Consider the following 22,907-nt stretch of genomic DNA (forward strand, 5'->3'; position numbering starts at 1 on the left):
TAAGCACTGCAGCCAGTAGTCACTGATGCCCTGTCACATGATAGGAGTACTAACCTCTGGAACTTGGATTCAGATCATGTGACCGGGCCAAGAAGTAAAGCAATTTCTTGCCAGAACTCTTGCATGTCTAACCTTATTACAATACAGGTGGTCTAATGATAGCTCCAAGGGTCCTATTTGTGTCTCAGAGTAGACCTTTGGTATTGTAAAATAATTGTTTCCTTATTAAAAAAAATGAAACTTCAATACATTGCATTCTAAACCTCAAAATGCCAAAATATGCAACTTTTAGGAAGGGCTGTGGTCAGATATGCATCCAAACCAAATCCCTAGAGTAGTTCTTAATCTGAATCCAGATATGGGTTCAAACACTGCACATTGTTGCATACACATGTACCAGTGCAACTGTTAGGATCTCATTCTCTCTCAGGGCCAGATACACAGTTGATGTAAATCAACATAGCTCTATTAAAGTCCATATAGCCAGGCTGATTTATGGCCATCAAGGATCTGTCCCTAGGAATCTGCTGGTTGCAGGATGACCTGCAGTTTGTAAGGCAGAGCTGACACAGCATATTTCAGAGGAATTACGTGCTGCTCTCTCAGGGAGTCTTCACCTTTGTCTCTGCTCTGTTGTCTCCCCATAATGGAAACATGACATGCTGGACAAACCTCAGTGAAGGGAGTTCAACTTTATTGAATTGAGTTTAGAATCTTTGACGTTCATTGTATAAAAATTGCAAATGTTTACAATATCACAATAGTACATATATTGCAGTTCTTTAGCAGGAAGACAAGATTAATGCACTCTCTGGAAGGCATTAGGAACCTCAAAGGGCTCTGTTGGAACAATACAAGTGAAATGGATTTCCTAGTAAGTACCTTAAGAAACTATGAAGGCAGCATACAGGTGCATGTTCTGTTCAATGCACTTCTCTTGTATTTGTCTGACAGCAAACACCATGTTGACTGTGCTCCGGCAAGGTCGAAAACCACATTGACTTTCAGGTAGATTTGCCTCAGAAATACTGGCTATTAGGCGGTTCAAGATGATGCGGGAGATGATCTTCCCTCCAACAGAGAGGAGGGATATGCCTCTATAGTTTCCACATTCTGCTTTGCTGCCTTTGTTCTTGAAAAGAGAGACAATAGTAGCATCACGAAGGTCCTGTGGTATGTTTTCATCCTCCCAGATGTTGATGATCACGCTGTGGATGCTGCTGGACCTTCTGCTTTATATATCTCTGCTGGTATCCCATCTTTTCCAGGAGCTTTCCCTGAACTCATCTGGCTAACAGCTTTCTTAATCTCATCCATAGTGGGCGGAAAGTCAAGATCTGTCAGAGCAGGTTGTTGTGGAATTTCATTAAGGACATTATTATTCACGGTTGATGGTCTATTGAGAAGGTTGCTAAAGTGTTCTCGCCATCTTTCATTGATGCCTTCTTTATCTTTAATCAGCATTGCGTTGTCTAATGAGAACAATGGGGTGGTCCTTGGTTTAAAGGGTCCATAGACAGTCTTAATAGCACTAAAGAACATCTTTAAGTGGTGGGTCTCAGCATAGTGCTCAATTTCTTTGGCTTTGCTCTCCCCCCAGTTGTCTTGTATCTGACGGAGGTCTTTCTGTGTTTTGCTCTGAAGGTACTTGAAATGGTCCCGTTTAGAGACTGAGGAGGGGTCATTCTGCCATTCGATAAGGGCTTTTCTCTTTACTTCCAGTGCTGAGCATATTTCTTCTTGGTTCTCATCAAACCAATCCTGATGTGTTCTTTTCTTTGGTCCAAGAGATGTTATTGCTGTGTCAGTCACTATCTGCTTGAACTGGTCCCACGTTTCGGTTACAGTACCGATCAGTTGTCCGTGGGATGTCAGTTTGTCATCAAGACTCTTCTGGAATTTGTTGAAACATTGAGCATCCTTCAGTTTGGCTATATTGAAAGCAGGTCGCACATGCTTAGGGCGTTTGTGCTGAGAAGGAACGATATAGAGTTGAAGAGACGTCCTGACTAATCTGTGATCTGTCCAGCACTCTGCGCCTCGCATTACTCTGGTAATCAGTACCTCTTGGATGTTTCGCCTTCTAACAATGGCATAATCTATCAGATGCCATTGTTTGGACCTAGAGTACATCTACGTCATTTTGTATTTGTCCGCTTGTCAGAACAGAGTGTTGGTAATGGTCAGGTCATTTTCAGAACAAAGACTCAGAAGAAGTAGTCCATTACTGTTCATTTTGCCTACACCATGTGGCCCGATTACTCCTTTCCAGTTCTCGCCCTTTGGACCATTCTAACACGACTTGGCTGCCCAAGAAAATGTGTCCAGATCATACGCCTTTTTCATGACAGCATGACAGGCGAAGTATTGTCTGATGGAGCCACATCAGCCCCCTTTAACATCACCAACGGCGTGAAACAAGGATGTGTTCTTGCTCCTATTTAATCTGTTCTTTGCATGTGTCCTTAACCATGCAGTGAAAGATCTGGACCGAGGTATATACTTGAAATACCAGCATGATGGTTCACTTTTTGACCTCCGTCACCTGAATGCAAAGACTAAGACAGTGCAGAAACTCCTTCTTGAGGCACTCTGCTGACGACTGTGCCCTCATGGCTCACACTGAAAATGATCTTCAGCACATTGTCAACAAGTTTGCTGAGGCCTCGCAACTTTTCGGACTAACTATCAGCCTCGGAAAGACAGAAGTTCTCCATCAATCTGCACCCGGATCAAATGCTTCTGTCCCAAGTATCTCCATCGACGGCACTCAGCTGAAAGTAGTGGAGAATTTTAAATATCTGGGTAGTGTCATATCCAGTGATGGATCACTGGATAATGAGATCAATGCATGAATATCCAAAGCAAGCCAGGCACTTGGCTGTCTGCGTGTCAAAGTTTTAAATCACCAGAACATCCGGATGTCAACAAAACTGCTTGTGTACAGAGCTGTTGTTCTTTCATCACTTTTGTACGGGTGCAAAACATGGACACTATATAGGTGTCACATCAAGCAGCTCGAAGAATTTCACATGCGCTGCCTCTGCAACAGCATGAAGATCCGCTGGCAAGATAAAGTGCCCAATCTCGAGGTCCTTGAGAGAGCCCAGATGACAAGCATCGAAATGATGATCATGAAGTCACAGCTATGTTGGACCGGTCATGTCAGCCGCATGGATGCCAACAGAATCCCTCGCCAGCTTCTGTATGGTGAGCTCTTCCCAGGGCATCTGGCATATAGGTCATCCACGGAAACGTTACAAGGACACCATCAAAGCCAATCTGCAGTACAGCAGTATCAAACCTAGGGACCTTGAGGACGCCACCAGCAACAGAACACAGTGGCGTGCAACAGAAATACCTGCATCGCCTTTGAGGAAGACCACTGCCGGCGTCTACAAGAGGCACGCGAACGACATCACAGAGCATCAACAGCACACAATCCACTGACCACGAACTTCCCAGGCACTATCTGCAGCAAAATGTGCACCTCTAGAATTGGCTTGTACAGTCACCATAAGACCAACAACTGATGATCTGCAGAGATTTGTCATCATCGGATTCGATGGACTACCAAGACCTTAAGAAAAGGAGCATGCAAATTCTCCAAAGCCAACTTCTTAAAGATACACCCTGGGGAGAGACACCAATTAAATACTAGTTACCTATTACTGGAAACTCCAAATCAAAGACCCCCAAACTGTATAAAAGGTGGAGTAAACTTGTCACGAGTGTGCTTATTCTGAGCTGAAGTGGTGATGAATTTGTATCCACAAGGAATCCCATGGGGAGGAGATTTCAAGGACTGCTCCTGCCAGAATCTCTGTTTTATTGTTTGTAATATGATTTTTCTGTAGTGCTTTTTACATTAGAATACAGTAAGCTTGCTTAGAAAGCCTGGTGTGGTACTTCTGCCTGTTGACAATCACTCTCTGATCCGTCTTTGAAGGGAAAGCAACAAAGTGTCCTTAGGCAACCTGCCTGTGCTAGGAATTACATAGTGCACCGCCCGGGAATGCCCTGGTCAGAAGGGAGAGGAATGTTGGTTGCCACCCAGGAGAGGCAACGGCTGGGGAACTGGAAGCCTGAGAGTGAGGGTCCCTGCTGAGGCACTGAAGGGAAACACAGTTCCCCATAATCTAAATTAAAAAAAAAAAATTTCAGAGTGAAGGTAGCCAGCTGCGCTTTGTGTACGCTAAACCGAAACCCCCGTGCTGCAGATGAGCTGCATCAGAGCCCCAGATCCAAATGACCCTGAATCTTGAGGGGGTTTGAAATCCAGAACAAGATCCAAATCTGTAGTGCCAGCCCTTTCCCAGGAGTGATAACTGAAGCACAAAACCTGAAGTTCTCACTGAGCTGAGCCTTGTATTGACATCGGTAAGAGTTTTGCTGGAGTAAGCTTTAATATTTCACCAAAAATATAGAACCCGGTTCGCTAATGTCTTTCACCTTGTGCAGTCACTTACTCCTAACACACTAACATTCTAATTCACTCTCAGCCCAGGATGTTGGCTGGGACATCAGATGGCTGGGACCCCTTTCTAAAAGCCTGGGACCATCCTGGCCAAACTGGGACTGTTGGCACCTCTGTAAATCTTTTAGAGGTGTGAGCCGAGACATGTGTTAAGGGGAGAGGGATAGCTCAGTGGTTTGAGCATTGGCCTGCTAAACCCAGGGTTGTGAGTTCAATCCTTAAGGGGGCCAAGGGAACTGTGGTAAAAATCTGTCTGGGGATTGGTCCTGCTTTGAGTAGGGGGTTGGACTAGATGACCTTCTGAGGTTCCTTCCAACCCTGATATTCTATGATTGTTCTTGCTTTGTCTCCCCCTCCAGCGTTGCACAGCATAATAATTAACTGTACTCAAACATTCTAAAATCAATCAGCATTTGCAGCCAGCACTGTGTTGCTTGCTTTATCCCCAGTCTATCAGTAACCATCCCTTGGAAAGCAGCTGGAGACAGCTATCAGTGGGCTCAAATGCATGTACTCTGTGCAGTAACAAACAATTGTCTAAGGAAATTGCAATGCCAGTCACATGGCTTATTCTCTCTCTCTCTCCCCCTCCCTCGGACATGCCTCCAGGAAGTAAGCATGGTCATGCACTTAGCAGGTCATGCAATATGCTGCTCCTAGCAGCAACCTTCCTGTTTACACAGGCCACAGAAAAATTGTTCATTTTCTTCTCCATTTTCAACCAAGATGAGATGACAAAATTTGTCACCTCAGTGACGTCTGATTGTTTATGCCACAGTGCCCATCATTATCTCCTGATTGGTCCTCAGGTTCCTGTTTTGCATGTGTGCTGATCATTTAATAAATGTCGGATTGTTTCCAGCATTGGACATGCTGTCGCCAATACTTTCAGGGGTGGGGTTGCTCTTACGCTGATTTATAGCGAGCACTTAAGAAGTGCACATGAAATATGAGCAAGTAGCTAGATTTAACATGGAGTATTTTTCTCCACAAATTGAAAGACAAGCCACATGCCAAGATTTATCATCAAATTTAAATGGTGGCAAAAACTAACTAGGGTGATCATCAGTTCAGTGTTGGTTAGCCCTGTTTTTAAGCTGATGGTTTAGCTCCGCTGTTTTCCTCATCTGATTAAAAAAAAAAGAGTCCAGGCTGAAACCTCAAATTAAACACCCCTTTCAATGTATTTTAGTGGCAGATGAGAGGTGGGCTGGGAGGGACAGTCTCAGATCTGAACCTACTGCTGTGGCTTTGGTTCTGGATCAGATGCAGAACAAGAAAGGACCTATGTTCCCAGTTCTTGTTAGCACATGGCCGGCATCTTGTGAAAACAGCCATCTCGGGCGGATTTCCACTATTTGAAGTGATGGAAATCTCACAAGGTCAGGCAGGTTTGTGAGATTTCTACCGTTTGGGGCAGACAGCCCACAGGAGTGGGTCACAATATTTTGGCACGCCAGAATCCAAGCTCATACCTTATCCCTGATTTTGCCTGAACCCAAATCCCAACCTGTCACTGAAACCCAATGCCACTGTGGCCCATCTCTGAGTGTGATGAGGTTTAATAAAATGCATTGGTGATTTCGCTTACTTCCACATAAGATGCAATGGGCCCATCCTGCAAACACCTGTTGAATTCCCATTTCTCCCATGGAGTACCTCTCATGATTTGGACTGGTATTAATACCTTCCAGTTCCATAGCCCCTTCTATCCTAGGATGGGAAAGTGCTTTTCAAACATTAGTGAACTTAGGCTCACAGCATCTCCATGCATTAGGGCAAGGATTACTGTCTCCCTCTTACCGATTAGGAAACGGAAGCAAAGAAAATGTAAGCAACTTGCCCAGAAACCTACCCAAGAACAGAACCCCTCAACTTTTGCCCTGCTATGCTTCCTCTGATAGCAGAAGAAACAACGACCTATTAACTTCTGTACTGGATGTATCTAGGTGGAAATGGGGCCCAAGCAAGAAAAGTGCAGATGATGTCGTCAGGTTTCCCAGAACGGCATCATCTTTGTTTTCACTTTCCCACAATACAGCAGATCCGGACAATTCACATAACCACTTGAGTCACTTCCAGGACCGATTTCTCTTCAAGTCCTGGTGGGTTTGTATTAATCACAAACAGCACTCTGTTAGCAGACAGTAAAGAATCAAATTTCAAGATGGTAAGCAAGCATTACTTCTTTCCTTGGGTTTATTATCTCAGTGGTGTTCTGTAATATTGCTGAGGATATAGTCTGCAGCAATAGCAGTGATATGAGGACGGACCATTAAGGGGAGATAATTCCACATAGAACAGAGCAGCCAGAAGTCCCAGTTGTGCTTCTGTCTTCTAGAAGATGATCTATGTTACTGCAGTCTGCTTATTAACCACACTGCTACGTCAGAATGGGGCAGAAATAAACATGCAGCATGAATCAGAGATTTTTAGCACTTAAAACACTTAACATCATAAATGCCATATGGCTTACACCCAATTTCTTATGAAAGCAGTTGTTAAAAACAATTCCATACACAATCAGTGTTTTTACACCCCGGGGAAATTTTTTAAACTGGCATCTGAAATACACAAGACTCTCTTGTGGTCCCAAATTGGGTAGTTAGTTGCACAGTTAACCAGTGATTTGCATGCCCAGCTTCCGAGGCTACGTTTGAAAATTTGGCCTTAGCAGGGTCAAATCCTTCAGTCCTGTACATCGAAAATTCTCACTGATTTCAAGGTAGGTAACAAATGCAGTACTGGGCCCTCTGCATATATCACTTTCAAATATATTTCCAGTATGATGTAATCCGGAGTTTCTGACTTTTAAAAGATATTATTCGTACTGCTAAGACACAGTACACTACTCCTAATTCATTATTTAATAGAACAGTTGGCTTAACGTGCACGGACTTGCCCAATGATCTTGCAAATTCTTTCTGAAACAAAAGGTTGTTAAACCTGACATAGAAGGGCTAGTTCTGTGGCTCTCCTCTGGTTAAAAGGCAGGGCCTTCCACATGCCTGGAGCCAGAGAGGCAAAGAGTCAGCATGCCTCCTGCAATCCCTACCCTGCAACAACTCTGTCTCCTCAGACCTAAGAGGGTAGAAGCTCATCTGTGGAGCCAGAAATTCAGTAAGATACATGGAATCAGGTCCACTAAGGGACTTCAAACCATACTCTCGGACTCAGTCTGTGTCCCTACAAAGACACACTGGGAAGCTGGCCATCGGCACCAAGCACCGAGCTGCTTCTTTCTGGACTACCTATGGGACACAGGCCAGCTTTTTGGTACTTTGAGTACAAGGTATTGCAGCAGCCGAAGGTTCCATGCACACTATGGAAAGTTACTCCTCTATGGCGCTTAGTTACAACCGAGGTAGCATCCACACTTTTAAAACTTGGCTTTGTCGTCCCCAATCTCGCCGGGTATTTAAGAAGGTACTTTCAGCTCACAAGCAGTTCCGTTGACTTCAATGTTAGTAGCTCTACCCACATGCTTAAACTTAGCTACTTTGCTGAATTTGGATCTTAGTGAAGACAGGATTGAACAGAGCCTTTCACAGTGTAGATGGGACCTAACTGGTGTCACAAAGGCACATGTCATAGTAATCAGATCAGCATGTGACAGACAGCTACAGCATGGCGTCATCATTCAGAGGGTAAAACCAGTCCTCATATGAAAGCCTTTCGAAGTGATATCAAAGACCTATTTTAATGGGATGTGATCTGCGCAATCATATTTTCAAGATAAGTGTTTCAGTAAGAATATTTTATATCGATGACAGAAGTATAGTCACTAGATTACTGATTGAGACTCCAATCCTGTTTTCGATGGAGTCAATGGGAAGTCTCCCATTGCCTTCAAATAAGGGTACTGTACTGAGTTCACAGCCCTCAGACCCTTGCACAGCCAAAGCCACTGTTGGAGTTACTCCAAGGACTGGGTCCAACACTAAGTTACTAGCACCACTGCCTGCAGCCTCTCCCTTTCCCTGGAGGTCTCTACCAGCTGCTAACCAGCCACAATTTTGCTTCTTTTGGGAGATGTGTCTGGGCACTACAGTGGTCATGCATTGAGCCATGAATAGAATTCAGGTCTTCAAACTCCTCAGGTAGGCCAGGTTCCTGCTACCTCAGAAGCCATCTCCCACTCAGCAGCCTCAACAGCTATTTTCATCAGGAAGAGAGAAATTGTCCCCCACACAAGCGTGAGACTTAGGAACAGAGGAGAGGCAGAGTTTTCTTGGAGACTAGCCCATTGGAATGGACTTCTACCAATGAGTGAGCACAAACCTCACCAGTTCAGGACAAAATACAAAGTCCAGCTCTTAGCCACACATTTCACACAGTGTGTTAAGAGCTTTACTTTTCTGCATGCCCTCTCCAGCACCAGAGGAAGAGCACAGGGCCAGAGGTAAATCAGCTTTGATTAAGCCACTCAGTTGCACAAGGGTTAGAGAAAAATTCAAGGTGAGGTGCTCAGACACTGCAGCAGGAACCAGGCCCCCCTCTCAGTAACAGATATACCAGGGGTAGGCAACCTATGGCACGCGTGCCGAAGGCGGCACACAAGCTGATTCTCAGTGGCACTCACACTGCCCGGGTCCTGGCCTCCGGTCCGGGGGGGCTGTGCATTTTAATTTAATTTTAAATGAAGCTTCTTAAACATTCTAAAAACCTTATTTACTTTACATACAACAATAGTTTAGTTCTATATTATAGACTTATAGAAAGAGACCTTCTAACAACGTTGACTGGCACACGAAACCTTAAATTAGAGTGAATAAATGAAGAATCGGCACACCACTTCTGAAAGGCTGCCGACCCCTGAGATATACCAACATCTGGATACTAAGAACAATGGGCTCCCCACTTCCTAGGGTGTTGTGTTTGATTTAGGTTCTTAAAAGAGAAAAGCAAAAACATTAGGCCAACAACAAATCTCACCTGCTGATGAACCACTGGCCCAACTACTACTTTGACCCTCCTTAACAGCACAGTACAGGAAAAGAAACCAACCATCCTAAAGTCACGGTAGACTCACCCCATCCTGCAATCTGGGTTGAAAGCCTTGGAGTGGGCTCCCTTGCCAGTCTCAGATCTCCTATGGCCACAGCCAGCCCCTGTCAGCAGCTTATATAGTACTTCAGAGGTAGGCTAACAAGAACCACCTACCAAACCAAGCTAATTGTGCCTAACCCCTGCTGGTCCTGGAAAAATCCCTGAAGTAAAAGCAGGGGTAGCAGGGTTTCATGGTGCTGTCAACCAACACACCCCCTCACAATCAGTATAAATTACTAAACAGATTGGGCTAGATAGACCAAGCTCACAGCCCGAGGTTGGATACCCCTGTCCTTATTTGGAGCCTAGTCTTTAACCGGTGTGGTGATGGTATAATCTTTCACAACACGGTTCTCCAGAGCCCCAGGCCAGGGTTGTGATCCTGAATTCCCCCCTTGACTTTGACAGGTGCAGGATTTCAATTAAGGTTGTTTATCTTTGTAATTTAATGCTCGAGCTGCGTGCGTAACACCTGCGTGTGAGATCTGTTGGTTTGTTTATTATCTTTGCGCTTGTGTTTATGCTATTTCCTTGAACATTTAAAGAAAGTGGAAATAGCGTTGAAAAGGCAGCTAGCCAGATGAACTTTGGAGTGTGGGTTTTGTTTTGATGACTGCAAACATGAAAAGAAACTTTTCCTAGTGTTCAGGCCAACTCAGTTCTTGTGACACAAGCACCGAATTATTTAAAGAAATCAGATGACCGCCACTCAGTAACCCTATTAGACGCGCCTTTGTGCGGGATACCGTATTCACTTACAGGGAAGAACAGCTCCCATACATGAGCATCAGCACATTCACAAGCGGGGGTGAGCTTCACAATGCGCTGACCAATCGGTCTTGCAATTCTCGGTGCCCCAAGATACAAACAGCCCTCTCTGATCACAACAACAGCCTCTTTAAGAGCCAACAAGTTGGTGGTTAATCTGGCGTGCAGCCGTCCTTGTCACATGCAAGTGGGGAGAAACCTGCAGCTTTTTCTTGGAACTCAGCAAACCAAGAGACAAAGGAGAATGTTTGTAAGGCAGGGAAAGAAAAAGCCAGGCCAGGGAATAGCACATTATTCATGACACATTAAAACAGCAAAAGGTCCCTTCTTAGCATCCCAGCGTAACTCGTTGCAGTGAGTTACTTGTCATGCTGGGGTTCCTGTACACAGAATGTGCCTTCGTGCTGAGCATGAAGTAGGGTTCATGGCTGGAGCACAGGGCTTGAAGTCAGAAGAGCTGGGTTGTTATTATTTGTATTACATAGCAATGCCTAGAGGCTCCAACTGAGAGCAAGCCCCATTGTCCTAATACACAGTAGGAGACAGCCCCTACCCCAAAGAGCTTACAATCAAAGCAGACTAAAGGTGGGAGAAAGGAAGTATTATCCCCATTTTACGGATGGGAATAGAGAGGCTAAGGCCCAGATATACAAAGGTATTTAGGCTTCTAACGTCCATTGAAATCAATGGAAGTTAAGAACCTAAATACATGTGTAGATTTGGGCCTTATTCTCTCTGTTCCCATCTGTAAAATGCGGATAATACTTCCTAAGTGACTTGCCAAAGTCACACAGGAAGCCTGTAGCAGAGCCAGGAATCAAACTCACATCCCCTGAGTCCTAGCTCAGTGCCTGAATCCCAAAACTATCCTTTTAGTCACAGATTTTCCCAAGACTTCCCATGTGAACTGGGACTGTCACTTGACTTCTCTCTGCCTCAGTTTCTTCATGTGTAGAATGGAGCTAATCCCCAACTTCAAGGAGATGGCATGACAACTTATAGTTGTAAAGTGTGTGGAGAGCTTTGCTATATATAACATACTGTTAAATAACATCTGATGGGAGGTAGTTCATGAATAGATCTAATGCAATTACAGGTTTCATTTCATTCAGGAAATTTGGCATGGTCAGTGCTCAGGGTCAGACTCCTAATCTCACTAAGTATGCCCAGTTTCATTTTGTTTTATTTCTCTCAACACAGTCTTACATATTAAAAGCTAAACATTCTCTTCCTTTACATCTGCTGTACCCAGTCCTTTTCAGAGACCAACCAGAACTGCTGGGCACCATCGTCCCACAGGAGATTGGAGAGTCACATCAGACAAGGCCTCCTTTGGTTCCTGGAGTCAGGCAGTGTCATGGAAGTAGCATCGTGCATATTAGCTGCATTGGCAAGGTTGCTGAAGAGTTCCATGGAGGTCCCCAGCCCCCAGGAAAGGATATAGGTACTTGGGAAGGGACCGACTGCTCTTCTCCAGGAGAAAACAATATTGTGCTAGCGGCTGGACGAGTTATGAAATGGTTTCCCTGTGATGACGGGTCCCAGGGAAAGCCCAGCCACTTGGCCATACTGACTCAGGCTAATTTATGCTAGTTAGTTCCTCGGCTGATAGCAGCCCCCTTAGCCTTTGCCCCAGGGCAGAGGATGAAATAGAGCTAGAGGGACCAAAAGATAAATATTTAAAAGCCTGTACGTGACAGCCAGAGTTAAATTATTAGGGCAAAACAGCGTAATCATGCTGCACGCAGGGGAATTCTCTGCAACAAGGAACAGAACTTCCCACCCCTAAGGAAATAGCAGCCATGACTGCAGCATCAAGGCGGCACAGGTTCTGTTACCGCAGCCAATCCCCACGCGGCTCTTCCAGCCCCACAAAACCCAGCTTTTCAGCATGCCGGAGCTGCAAATTCATTTTTGCTTGGGCTCTCCACTTCCCCCCAGCGTGCACTGCAAAACAGCTGTCTGTCAGGCCCTAGAGGTGAGGAGGGAGGATTTGCTTCTCAGTCTGCCCATGCTGGCATGAGAAGCAGAAAAGGTCAGGCATAGCTAAGGTAGGAAAGGGCTCTCTATTTTCTCTCTCTGCTATCTACAGCGCCATTCACGGTAGGCACTTTAGAGAGCCTTGCCACATCAACAATCGGTGGCAAGGCTCTCTAAAGTGCCTACCGTGAATGGTGCTGAATCCAGCAGAGCAAGACATTTCCTCCAAATGGAGCAGAAAATGCAACGGGTGAAGGTCACACCGGAGCTTCGTCCCAGTGTTCACCCAGTGGCATTAGAAAGACAGGCAGTGACAGAGGGCAGAAGCAAGGTGCAAGTACTCAAGATAAGGTTGCGCTCCTGTACCAGATATGGACGGGCTGCAGAGCTTACTTATACACACCAGATGTGTTCATCCTAAGATCTTTGAACACGCAGCCAGCGATAGCTCAGGAACTCAAGAAGGTATTTTACACACAGTGCCACCTAGTGGCTGAATGGCACAATACAGTTTAGCATTCCATTGCTACGATAGGGAGGTGAAGGATGATTAAGGCTGCGACTTTGTCACAGAAGTCATGGATGCCGAGACTTTCCGGGACCTCCGTGACATCTCCAGTGGCTGGTGTGGCTGACCCCAGGACCACTTGAGCAATTCAGGCAGTGCCTGGCCAGCCGCATCAGCCGCAGTCTCGGGCTATCACGCCCCTCTACCCCAGCAACAGCAGGAGTTTGGGTGTGGGAGGGGGCTCAGGGCTGGGGGTTGGAGTGTGGGAGGAGGTGAGGACTCTGGGTGGCACTTACTTCAGGGCGAGGGGGAGCTCCACGGAAGCGGTGACATGCCCCTTCCTCAGCTCCTAGGTGGAGGCCACGCACAGCCTCCGCCTGCAGGCACTGCCCCCACAGCTCCCATTGGTAGCAGTTCCCGGCCAATGAGAGCTGCAGAGCTGGTGCTCGGGGCGGAGGCAGCGTGCAGAGATGCCTGGCTGCGCCTCCACCTAGGAGCAGAGGGAAGGGGATGTCACCGCTTCTGGGGAGGCGTGGAGCCAGGTAGGGAGCCTGCCAGCCCCGCCACCCTCCCTCCCACGACAAGCGGGGGTCCCGGCCCGTGCGCCGCTGCCCACCCTCCTCCCAGCACCAACAGAGGTTCCAGGCTGCCCCCCTCACACCAGCAGCACTCCCAGGCCAGCCCCCTCCCCCACCCAAGATTTATATAGTACAAGTCATGGACAGGTCACGGGCCGTGAAATTGTTTACTGCCCATGACCTGTCCATGAGTTTTACTAAAAATACCCAAGGATGATGCATAGTCAGAAGCCCTGGGTACAGTTTATGAAACCTGGAAAATCAGTGCTCTGTAAAACAGTTGTGCCTTTGGATTTCTCCCAAGAAGCATGTGATATGATGGTTGCTCTTTGTTAAAATGCTGACAGGAGAGTGTTATGGGAACTGGGCGGGGATTGAGAGAACACGCAGAAAGTCCAAAACACAGTGGAATTAAACTATTTGACCAAGGAGGAGGCAAAAAGCAACATTTTTCTACTTCCACCCAATTATAGTCTGGAAATTCTCTTTAGATGATCTCAGGAATTCTTAATGTTACTAGCATGCTTCTCCAGTGACACTATAACATTAGCAAGTACACCAAGAGCCAAACCTCTATTCATATCTCCTCTCTTCGTTTAGCTCTCCCTTTGCTATCATTGCTTATTTAACTCTGTAACATAATGTCATGTGTATAGAAGACTCTGCATTGTGTTTCCCCCACTGCTCTCAACAGGGGCCACCCATGGACTGTGGCCCCCCAGACTTATTTCCACTGTAGGGCCTTAGCCTCTATCCATGACTCAGGCAAAACCATTAAGGTCAATGACTATCTCACCTGACTAATGACTCCAAGGCCAGGCTCTTAATTAATCCCACATGTAAAGGAATCCAAAGCACCCAAAAGCCCATTCATTTATTGTGCTTTAGGTTCAGCATCACTTTATTGGAAGGTAATTTTATTTGATTTAATATGACAGTCCATATAAGCACATAGCACGTCAACTCAATGTTATGTCCCCCAAGCCAGCATCTAGACAGAAAGGTAGGAACTACATCATGAAGCAAGTTAGGGCCTGGCTAGACGTACAGCACATTTGACACAAAGAGCAATTTCACACATTTCTGCTTTTGGAAGAGAAGAGAAACTCTGGGGAAAGAGTTAAAGCATTTTGGGGAAATGCGAGACGCTCATGCTGGAATTTAGCACGTTAGCAAAAGAGAAACAGCCCTCTCTGTACATAAGTTATATCAAGCCAGTCAAGTAAAGCATATTAAGTGACACAGCAGCTGATGATGCAGTCTTTGGATTTCATCTGATAAAAATACTTTTCTCCCTTCTCTTCTGGATTTCTCTCCCCAGCTCCCATTATTTCATATTTCACTCTTTACAGTGTACACAGGTGGTAACAAACAAACCTAAGCTGTGTCTCTAACTAGCTAACATGGCCTCAGTCTTGCATAACAACAGGTTTCAGTTGTATTTTCTATTTTCTGTAAGGAGCCAGATGCACCATGTAGGAGCCGGTTTTCTCCTCCCACTACTGATCAAGTTGACAGAGACGCTCCAAGTACAACCCTGAGTCTGATCCTGCTTATGTCCCCCACACAGCCTGTGGCATGTTCAGATCTGAGCAAAGAACGGGCATCACTGGAACTGCTTTTGGACCAGACCTGGTCATAGACTACTACTGGGGGAATTCTGCGCCACTGCGCAATGCAGAATTTTGCAGAAATTAACATTGTATGTGCAGAATTTCCTTTTCCCCACAGAAATGGGCGGCAGTGCTGCTAACTGCCCCTAGGGGCTGCTGGACCCAGCAAAGCCCAGCTCGCACATAGAAGACACTGCTCAGGGTGGGGTGAGAGGGTTCCCGGCAGCTGCAGTTCCCAGCATGCCCTGAGGGAAGGAGAGAGAGGCACACAGGAAACTCTGTGCAAGTCTGGGACCAAGCATCAGGCTGTTTCTCCCTCTGGATTCCTGGTGTCTGGGCTGGGAGGGCTCTGGGGTGTGTGTGGGTATTTGGGCTAGGGAGTCCCCATGATTGGGCTCTGGAGAGGAGGGGGTTCAGGTATATTAGCTGGGGGGGCATGGCTGGGCTCTGGGGAGGGGATTGTGGGTGTCTCCCCCACCCCCCAGCTGGGCTCAAGGTAGGGGGGAAAGGTGGCAGAGAAACAGGAACTGGGTTGTCATAGGGTTTTCTTTAACTCTCTATTCCTGGGGGGAATTTTTGTGTGTGTCTGTATTGTTACAGACATACTTGCTGACAGCTATTTTGAAATAAATTACTAAAATAATTGAAATTGGTGTGATTATATAGTGTTACTTTGACAAATACAATTTGCAGAATTTTAAAATATTGTGTGCAGAATTTTTTTATCTTTTGGCACAGAATGCCCCCAGGAGTAACTGTACTGTAATTAGTGCCAGGAAGGAGGAACTCAATACCTTAAAGGGTTGAGTGTAGATGGGGTATATTTTGGAAGGAAAGGAAATGTGGAAAGAGGGACAGAGAAGAAGTCTGCAGCTAGGAGTTTTTTTACTCTTCACCCAGTAATTATAAGTCTGTGTAAACATGGATTATGGCAGTGTATTTCCACTCGTATATTCCATCCTCTGTCTGAGTAAACAAGGGTGCTCACTGCTCCTTACTGATTGAAAGGTCTTATACATACACTTACATACTAAACATCATATAAAACACCCAGATATGTGCAGATGTGTGCCATATAAATGTGTAATAACAGTACAGTAGGTAGGAGAAGGGGGTCCAGGACTCTAACTGGTCCCAGCCTTGGCAATTCTCCGGGAGGCTCTGGCTCTCCATCACAACTTTCAGCTCACCCCAGTTACTCAGTCCTGGTGCAGCTAATGGCACAACTCTCGCCCCAGGACTTTTAATAGGGATCATATTTACACGTATGTAGTGTTAGTTTATCAGCTGTTTTCCTTTTCAGCAGAGATGAGCACAGACCACAGCACCAGCCCCAATCACACTCCACCTGCACCCAATTTAGGGGCAGTTCAGAATGGAGCCAGGTTTGGATCTGTCACTCTAATGGGCTGACCTAGAACCAGGACTGCAGACAGACTTGGGATATTTAGAGTCAGATCCAACTCTAGATCTAAATTTTGCAACATGGGTTTCCCATTTACATTTCATGAAAGGGCTTGGTATCACCCGAAAACATTCTTCTTGATCACTAGTTCCTCACACACCTTCCCTCCCCTTGGCTGTCTCTATGCCCACTAATGCTTCCGTGATCTGGGCGGGAGGTTGGAGAAGTAGCACCGGGAGAGCAAAGGGAGGAAAGGAAGGGAGTTCCCAGCCATAGGGGAGGATAATCTAGCTGGGAATGACTCCCACTCAGATTTATTGAGCAAAAGCTCTTTTCCCTGACCCCAGACCCTCCCATCCCTCAGGTGCAACACAGACTACAGAATTTAGGAAAGGAATGGAACGGTTAATACCCTTCAGGATTCACTAAAGCCTCTGGCCCCAACTATCCAGCCACTTTGGACTATTTGAAATTGCTGGCAAGTGCAGACAGCTTCAGATTCATTGATGCTGAAACTTAATCTCCCTCCTCCCCCAGGGGCTGATTTAATGATAAAAAGTACATCCAGCTTCTCTACTGCCAAATCACACCCCAGCTGACAAATGTTGATCAGTGCAGTTTCTCTGGTGTCGAGGCCCAGCTGTATTTGCTACAGGGGCAGGAGCCGCCCGGTTGTGCTCTGCCCTGCAGGTGGTAGGACAAAGGCTGTGCTCAGGCCATCTGATGGGAACACACCACCACTCGCTCCCAGGAGCAGGGATGGGGCACCAGCCTTCCTGCTTTCCCCTCTAACAGGGCCTCAACACCATACTCAATTATCTTCATGGCTGGTGTATAATCCTCCCTGTAGGGCTCCACAGCCGTGTAGGAAGTTCCACCCTCGGGCCTTACAGATAGTGGCTGTGGTGCAGAAATAGGGGAGAATTCTCAGCACCCCACCAGCAATCCCGCAGGGGAAAGTATACATAGAAAAACTGTATTCAGAACAACGTTAGAGGGTCTCAGAAAGAGACAAGCAAGGAAAGTTAATATGAGCATGGGATTACTCCCCCCTATTGCCTATTACAGATTACCTGTTTCTTTACAGTAAGATTTCAAACCAGTAGTAATACCCAGAAACAGCAGAGCAAGTTTAATCCACAACCGTAGCTTAAGTCAGACTAGCACTGCTCTTTTAACAGTTTTTATACATCGTGTGGAAGATTCCTGTCTAAGGGGAAGCCACACGCATTTGCTAGGTGACGGAAGACTCACTGCCAGGAGAGCTGGCTACAGAGCATTTTTACCATCCTGTATTATTCCCAGGTTACCTGAGTGAAGTTTAATTTGCCTTGAGGTGAGTCTCCCAGTACACATTATTCATCTTCTGCACCAGGCCCCACCTTGCCTCTCGTACTCTAGGTTTGGGTGGGCCTACTCGGCCTGCTCTTTGGCTAGAAGCCACGTGAGTCCTACTGCAAATCATCTCCTGAAATATCATCAGTGTTGCTTTCTGTCGCTCCCCTGAGAGTTCTCTTTCCTGGTGTCATGATGAAGTTAACTAGCACATACTGGGTGTGCTCTTATAAGCCTATATGTCTTTCTTTACAAAAAAAACCTATGATAAGCCCTAGTCCCTGCACATGCTCTTCCCAACCTTTCAGCACAAGCACCCTTAACCACAGCCAGCTGCTGTCAGCACTGCTTGATTTGGCTTGGGCCAGGAGAGAAAGCACAGAGCTCCCTGGGTGGAGCTGACAGCAAATCAGCAGTTTGTAGATGGCTGACAAGAGGTGCTGAACAACATGTTATTCCCATTTCCCTGCAACGGAACACGTTGTCCTCCCCCCCAGTGCTGAGAGTCACTAAATGACTCGGGCTGGGGACATTCAGACTAACAGCAATGGTCTAATCTTCAGAATCGTGAATAGCCTGCGCCAATGAACCTCTTTAGCAGACTCAAGGAGGAGGAAGGCTGGCCTCAGGCTAACGTACGGATCTGGAAGTCAGAAGACCTAGGTGCTTTTCCAACCTCTGCAGCAGACCTCCTGGTGACCTTGAACAAGTCTCTTATGATTGTCAGTTTCCATTAACCAGTTTCCAGCACATGTGGAAACAAAGCAGGCAATTGACAGCCATGCCTGTTTCCTTATGCGTAACATGGGAATACACACATTTATCTCCCTCGGAGGTAGTGAGGTAATTCACCATTTGTAAATACTTAGGGTGACCATATTTCCCTATGCTGAATACAGGACACCTGGTAAAATTACTCATGTTCAAGCGAGTTCAATGGCAATCAATCAGAACTATGCAGTACAAACGTTCAAATTAGCATCAAGTTGACTGAGCACCTGTTTAAAAGAAATACTGCGTAGTTGGATTCTTTATTATTTACCTTCTTATCTGTAGGGCTTTAAGGTTCACATGGGGAGGGGTTACACACACACACACACACAAACACACACACTCCCGTATGCCTCTCTCACAAGGGGAGTGACCGACCGACCGAACACTCCCTGCCCAGCGCTCTCCGCCCTTATGCCTGGCTGGGCCCCCAGGAGGGACCCGCCTCTCCTGGTACCTAGTGCCACGTGTTCCCAAGGCAACACCTGGGGGGCACACAGGGTCACATGCCTTCCACCCCAGATTTCTGCCAGGATTCACACCACAACGTGGCCACAGACTTTCCGCACTGTGCGGGAGGGAAGGGACGGGAGCTGCTTCCAGCCGCAGGGGAGGGGGAGTTGAGGGGGGAGGATGACCTGGCTCATGTCTTTGCAGAGCTCATCTCTTTCCCCCTTCCCCCCGGGGCTGGAAGCAGCTTGTCTCTTCCTGCCCACACAGTGTGGAAAGGCAGTTAACACTTCTAAGCTGCTGCTGGCCACCGACATAACCCAGCGGCCTCCTGTCCTCCAGCTACAGCGCGGGCAGGAAGGGGTTAAGCCCTAAGGATGCCTTGTGCACCAGGGCCCAGGGAACCTGAGTGCAGGGGCTTCAGCGAACCCGGCCAGAGAAGTGGCTCAGCCAGAGAAGGTGCAGCCCCACGCTCCCTGGGGAAAGGACCCAGGGTAGGGGGAGGGGGAAGACAGGTGAAAAGGGTGCTAAGCCCCTGCCTCTGGGGCCGCTGTGGAGCCTGCAGGGTCAGGGCATGAACAGGCTGCAAATCGCTTCCTCCCCTCCACTGCAGAGCTTTGCTGAGGGGCAGAGAGGCTTCCCCATGCCAGCACTGTGTGGGCCTTGGCTCCTCCTGGCCAGTGCCTTGGGCTGGAGGGTCTTGGGCTTTCCTGGGGCACCGGCCCAGCCAGAGGCAGTGGGGGGAGGAAGGAGCCTACTGGCCAGGCTGGTGGTGAGCTGAGCGCTCCGACCAGGGGGCTGGTTCTCTGCCCAGCTCTGAGATGCACCCCGCCATGAGGGATATGGAGGAGCAGCGGGGGTGGGGGGTGAAGGGGCAAAGCAGGGAGAGGACACGGAGAGGGGGAGCACATAAGGGCAGATAGACGGGCAGCAGAGGCGACACATAGCTGGCCTCTGCCTGCACTCACCAGTCACTACAGCTCACAGCCAGAAACGGGATGGGGCTCAGGCGGCTGGCGAGCAGGGATCCAGCCAACAACAATACTCACCAGTGCTGATGGGGGGGGGACGAAGGGGGAGGGACAGAAAATACAGGACAATTTGCCTGTTTTTAAGAAAAAGTCAGGACACCTGCAGGAGGGCTTAAAGATGGGACTGTCCCTTTAAAAACGGGACCTCTCGTCACCCTCTAAATACTTTGCATAGAAGATGGTCTGTAAGTGCAATATTATTTAATGGGCAGGTTACATCTAATGCAGCAGCACTGGGATGACCCTAGGATGGGGTGGGCAAACTTTTTGGCCCAAGGGCCACATCTGGGTATGGAAATTGTGTGGCAGGCCATGAATGCTCACAAAATTGGGGGGTGAGATGCAGGAGGAGATGAGGGCTCCAGCTGGGGGTGCAGGATCTGGGTTGGGGCCAGAAATGAGGAGTTCAGAGTGCACTAGGGGGCTCTGGGCTGGTGGGGAGTGAGGACTCTAGCCGTGGGTACAGGCTCTGGGGTGGAGGAGGGTGGGACTAAGGGGGTTAGAGGGCAGGATGGGGCTTAGGGCTGGGGTAGGGGGTTGGGTCACAGGAGGGGGTCAGGGGTGCAGGCTCCAGGCGGTGCTTACCTCAAGCAACTCCCAGAAGCAGCGGCATGTCCCCACTCCGGCTCCTATGCAGAGGCACAGCCAGGTGGCTCTGCGCACTGCCCCGTCTGCAGGTGCCGCGCTGCAGCTCCTATTGGCCATTGTTGCTGGCCAATGGGAGCTGTGGGGGTAGCACTTGGGGCAGAGGCAGTGTGCAGAGCCCCCTGGCTGCCCCTCGCGTAGGAGCTGGAGGGGGGACATGCTGTTGCTTCCAGGAGCGGCGCAGAGCACGGCACACGTGGAGCGGGGCAAGCCCTAGACCCCTCTCCCTGGCAGGAGCTTGAGGGCCAGATTAAAATGCCTGAAGGGCTGGATTCGGCCCCGGGGCCCTAGTTTGCCCAACCCTACCCTAGGAGGTATATTCTACACTTCTTATTGCCAAACCCCAGCCAATAACGCTGAATTCAGAATGGGATGAACACCAAGGGTGGGGAGGAAGCTCAGTGCACCTATTTGGGCAGGAGCTCTCATGTTAGCACAAAGCAACTTGAACTAGCCTTTTACACCAAAGGAATGCAGTCACCTTGCACCAAAGTTACCACTCAACCAACTTACCTGACAGAGCTGATTAGGCCACCTCCAGTTTTGGATGAGGCTTTCATATCACACTCTTATAAGCTTCATGACAGAGAACCTCAGACACTGTCCCTGGTATTGCACCCCAGTTCATCAAGTGTTTGTGAACACACACTCCTGGCTGATTCAAGTGGACAGGCAGCATCTCTGTGCACTGCATTAGTACCAAGGAGAATCAGTCACAGACCAAAATGGAACAATACAATGACATATGGTTGCCACCTGAAGAATAAAACAGTTGAAGTAAAGTGCAACAGTAGCTGTAATGTTACTTTGAGTGGTATCCGAGCCCGGGCGCTCCTTTCCCATACCTGGCCTCTACTTCCAAACAAAGAGATGGTCATCGTTTCAGGTGTAGGACCTAGGTGATGGACCTCTGCTGGTTAACCATCCTTTCCCTCCTCCTAGAAAGGAAGGAGGGTTTAGTGCATTTCCAAGGTATTAGGCACAGTAAGAATCATTGAAGCAGGCACTGTGCCCTAATAGACTATCAAAATATACAGCAGCAGCTTTTTTCTGTGGAAAATACTGACCTCTGGTGGTATGACAGAATTGCACTGAAATTCAGTAAGCTTTCTTCAAGAAAACATTCAAATAGAGTTAGATAAAGATGAGAAGTAATATTGGGGCAGAGTTGCTGCCATTGGCTAGGTGGGAAAGATGGTGGAATAATGAGGCCCTACTAGAACCCACTGAAGTTATGGTTTGTTTGTTTTTTTTAAAACCCTGTAGTACAGCATAGAAGAACTAAGTACACCTCTACCCCGATATAACACGAATTCAGATATAATGCGGTAAAGCAGTGCTCGTGGGGGGGTGGGGTGGGGGGGGGCTGTGCACGCCGGTGGATCAAAGCAAGTTTGATATAACGCAGTTTCACCTATAATGCGGGAAGATGTTTTGGCTCCCGAGGACAGCGTTCTATCGGGGTATAGGTGTACAATTTTGGCTTTAAAACCCCTAGGTAATTGGCATTTGACATAACCATAGGCATACCACTTATGACAGAGCAGAAGTTCATGTTGGGGCACATCACTGTGGGCCAGGTTTTTTTTTTTTTTTTTTTTTAAAAACAGAGGCCTCACCTCAATGGTACGTGAATGCCTTACAGCTCTTTGCCAAGAACAGCAAGGTCACGAGTGAAGCTTCTAAATAAGTGACTTAGTTTAGGAGACAGCTCTGAGCTAGTACCTACTCCCATTGCTGTCAATGAGGGCTGAGCACTTGTGAAAGTCAGGGCACTTGCTTAGAAGCCCCCTTTAAAGGTCAGATTTGGGGGGTTGGGGAGAGAGATGAGAACTTGCCTCTGAATAGTGAGGGTGGGGATAGGTTCTTTCCTCCTACACTGGCCTCTACTCCCCTTGGGGGAGGAACAGATCTCCCCTGTCACTCCTGCTGCACAGCCCAGCGAATGAGAGACTTGCTTTCCTCCACAGAACAAGCTAGAACCTGGCAGCTGCATACTCAAGCCATCAGGCACTGGGCTGGAGCCTGGCCCACTGCTGAACATGTTATGATGCAGCAGTGCCTGCAGGGGAGCTGGTGCTCCAGATCCATATCCTATTTCACAACTTCACCTTGTGACTGGCACTAGTAAGTCACAGTGACCAGCCCAAGGCACTGCCATCCACAAAGAGACTGGGTCAGATGGAGATAGCTTGCTCTTCTCACATCCTTAGAGAGGCTGAGCAGATCCAACAGGAAATAGGCCTGAAAGGCTATTCTTTCATTACCTTCAGAGCCTCACAATTAAGTTGCAGTCA

General features: G+C 47.6%; 1 protein-coding gene and 1 long non-coding RNA gene across 5 annotated transcripts in view; one reads left to right on the forward strand and one right to left on the reverse strand.

Moving 5' to 3' along the window:
* TMEM17 (transmembrane protein 17) overlaps positions 1–15,676 on the forward strand; it is a 55,340-nt gene extending 39,664 nt beyond the window's left edge. The window contains exons 5-6 of one of the 2 annotated variants that reach the window (XR_010599963.1): positions 11,547–11,738; positions 14,820–15,676. Coding sequence is in view for 1 of the 2 variants with exons in the window: in XM_065589744.1 (XP_065445816.1) it covers positions 11,547–11,661 (115 nt within the window). In the remaining variant the exon portion in view is untranslated. Of the gene's footprint in view, positions 1–11,546; positions 12,093–14,819 lie in introns of those variants that run through there. The other variant, XM_065589744.1, reaches the window with a different exon arrangement.
* Positions 1–18,800, reverse strand: part of LOC122174364 (uncharacterized) — a 37,158-nt gene extending 18,358 nt beyond the window's left edge. Inside the window, exon 1 of one of the 3 annotated variants that reach the window (XR_010599966.1) lies at positions 17,689–18,800. This is a non-coding gene — a long non-coding RNA (uncharacterized LOC122174364). Of the gene's footprint in view, positions 1–9,509; positions 11,007–17,688 lie in introns of those variants that run through there. The other 2 variants (XR_010599964.1, XR_010599965.1) reach the window with 2 other exon arrangements.
* Positions 18,801–22,907: the final 4,107 nt, after the last annotated feature.

Source organism: Chrysemys picta, chromosome 3, assembly GCF_011386835.1.
Source record: "Chrysemys picta bellii isolate R12L10 chromosome 3, ASM1138683v2, whole genome shotgun sequence".
NCBI classification, from domain to species: domain Eukaryota; kingdom Metazoa; phylum Chordata; order Testudines; family Emydidae; genus Chrysemys; species Chrysemys picta.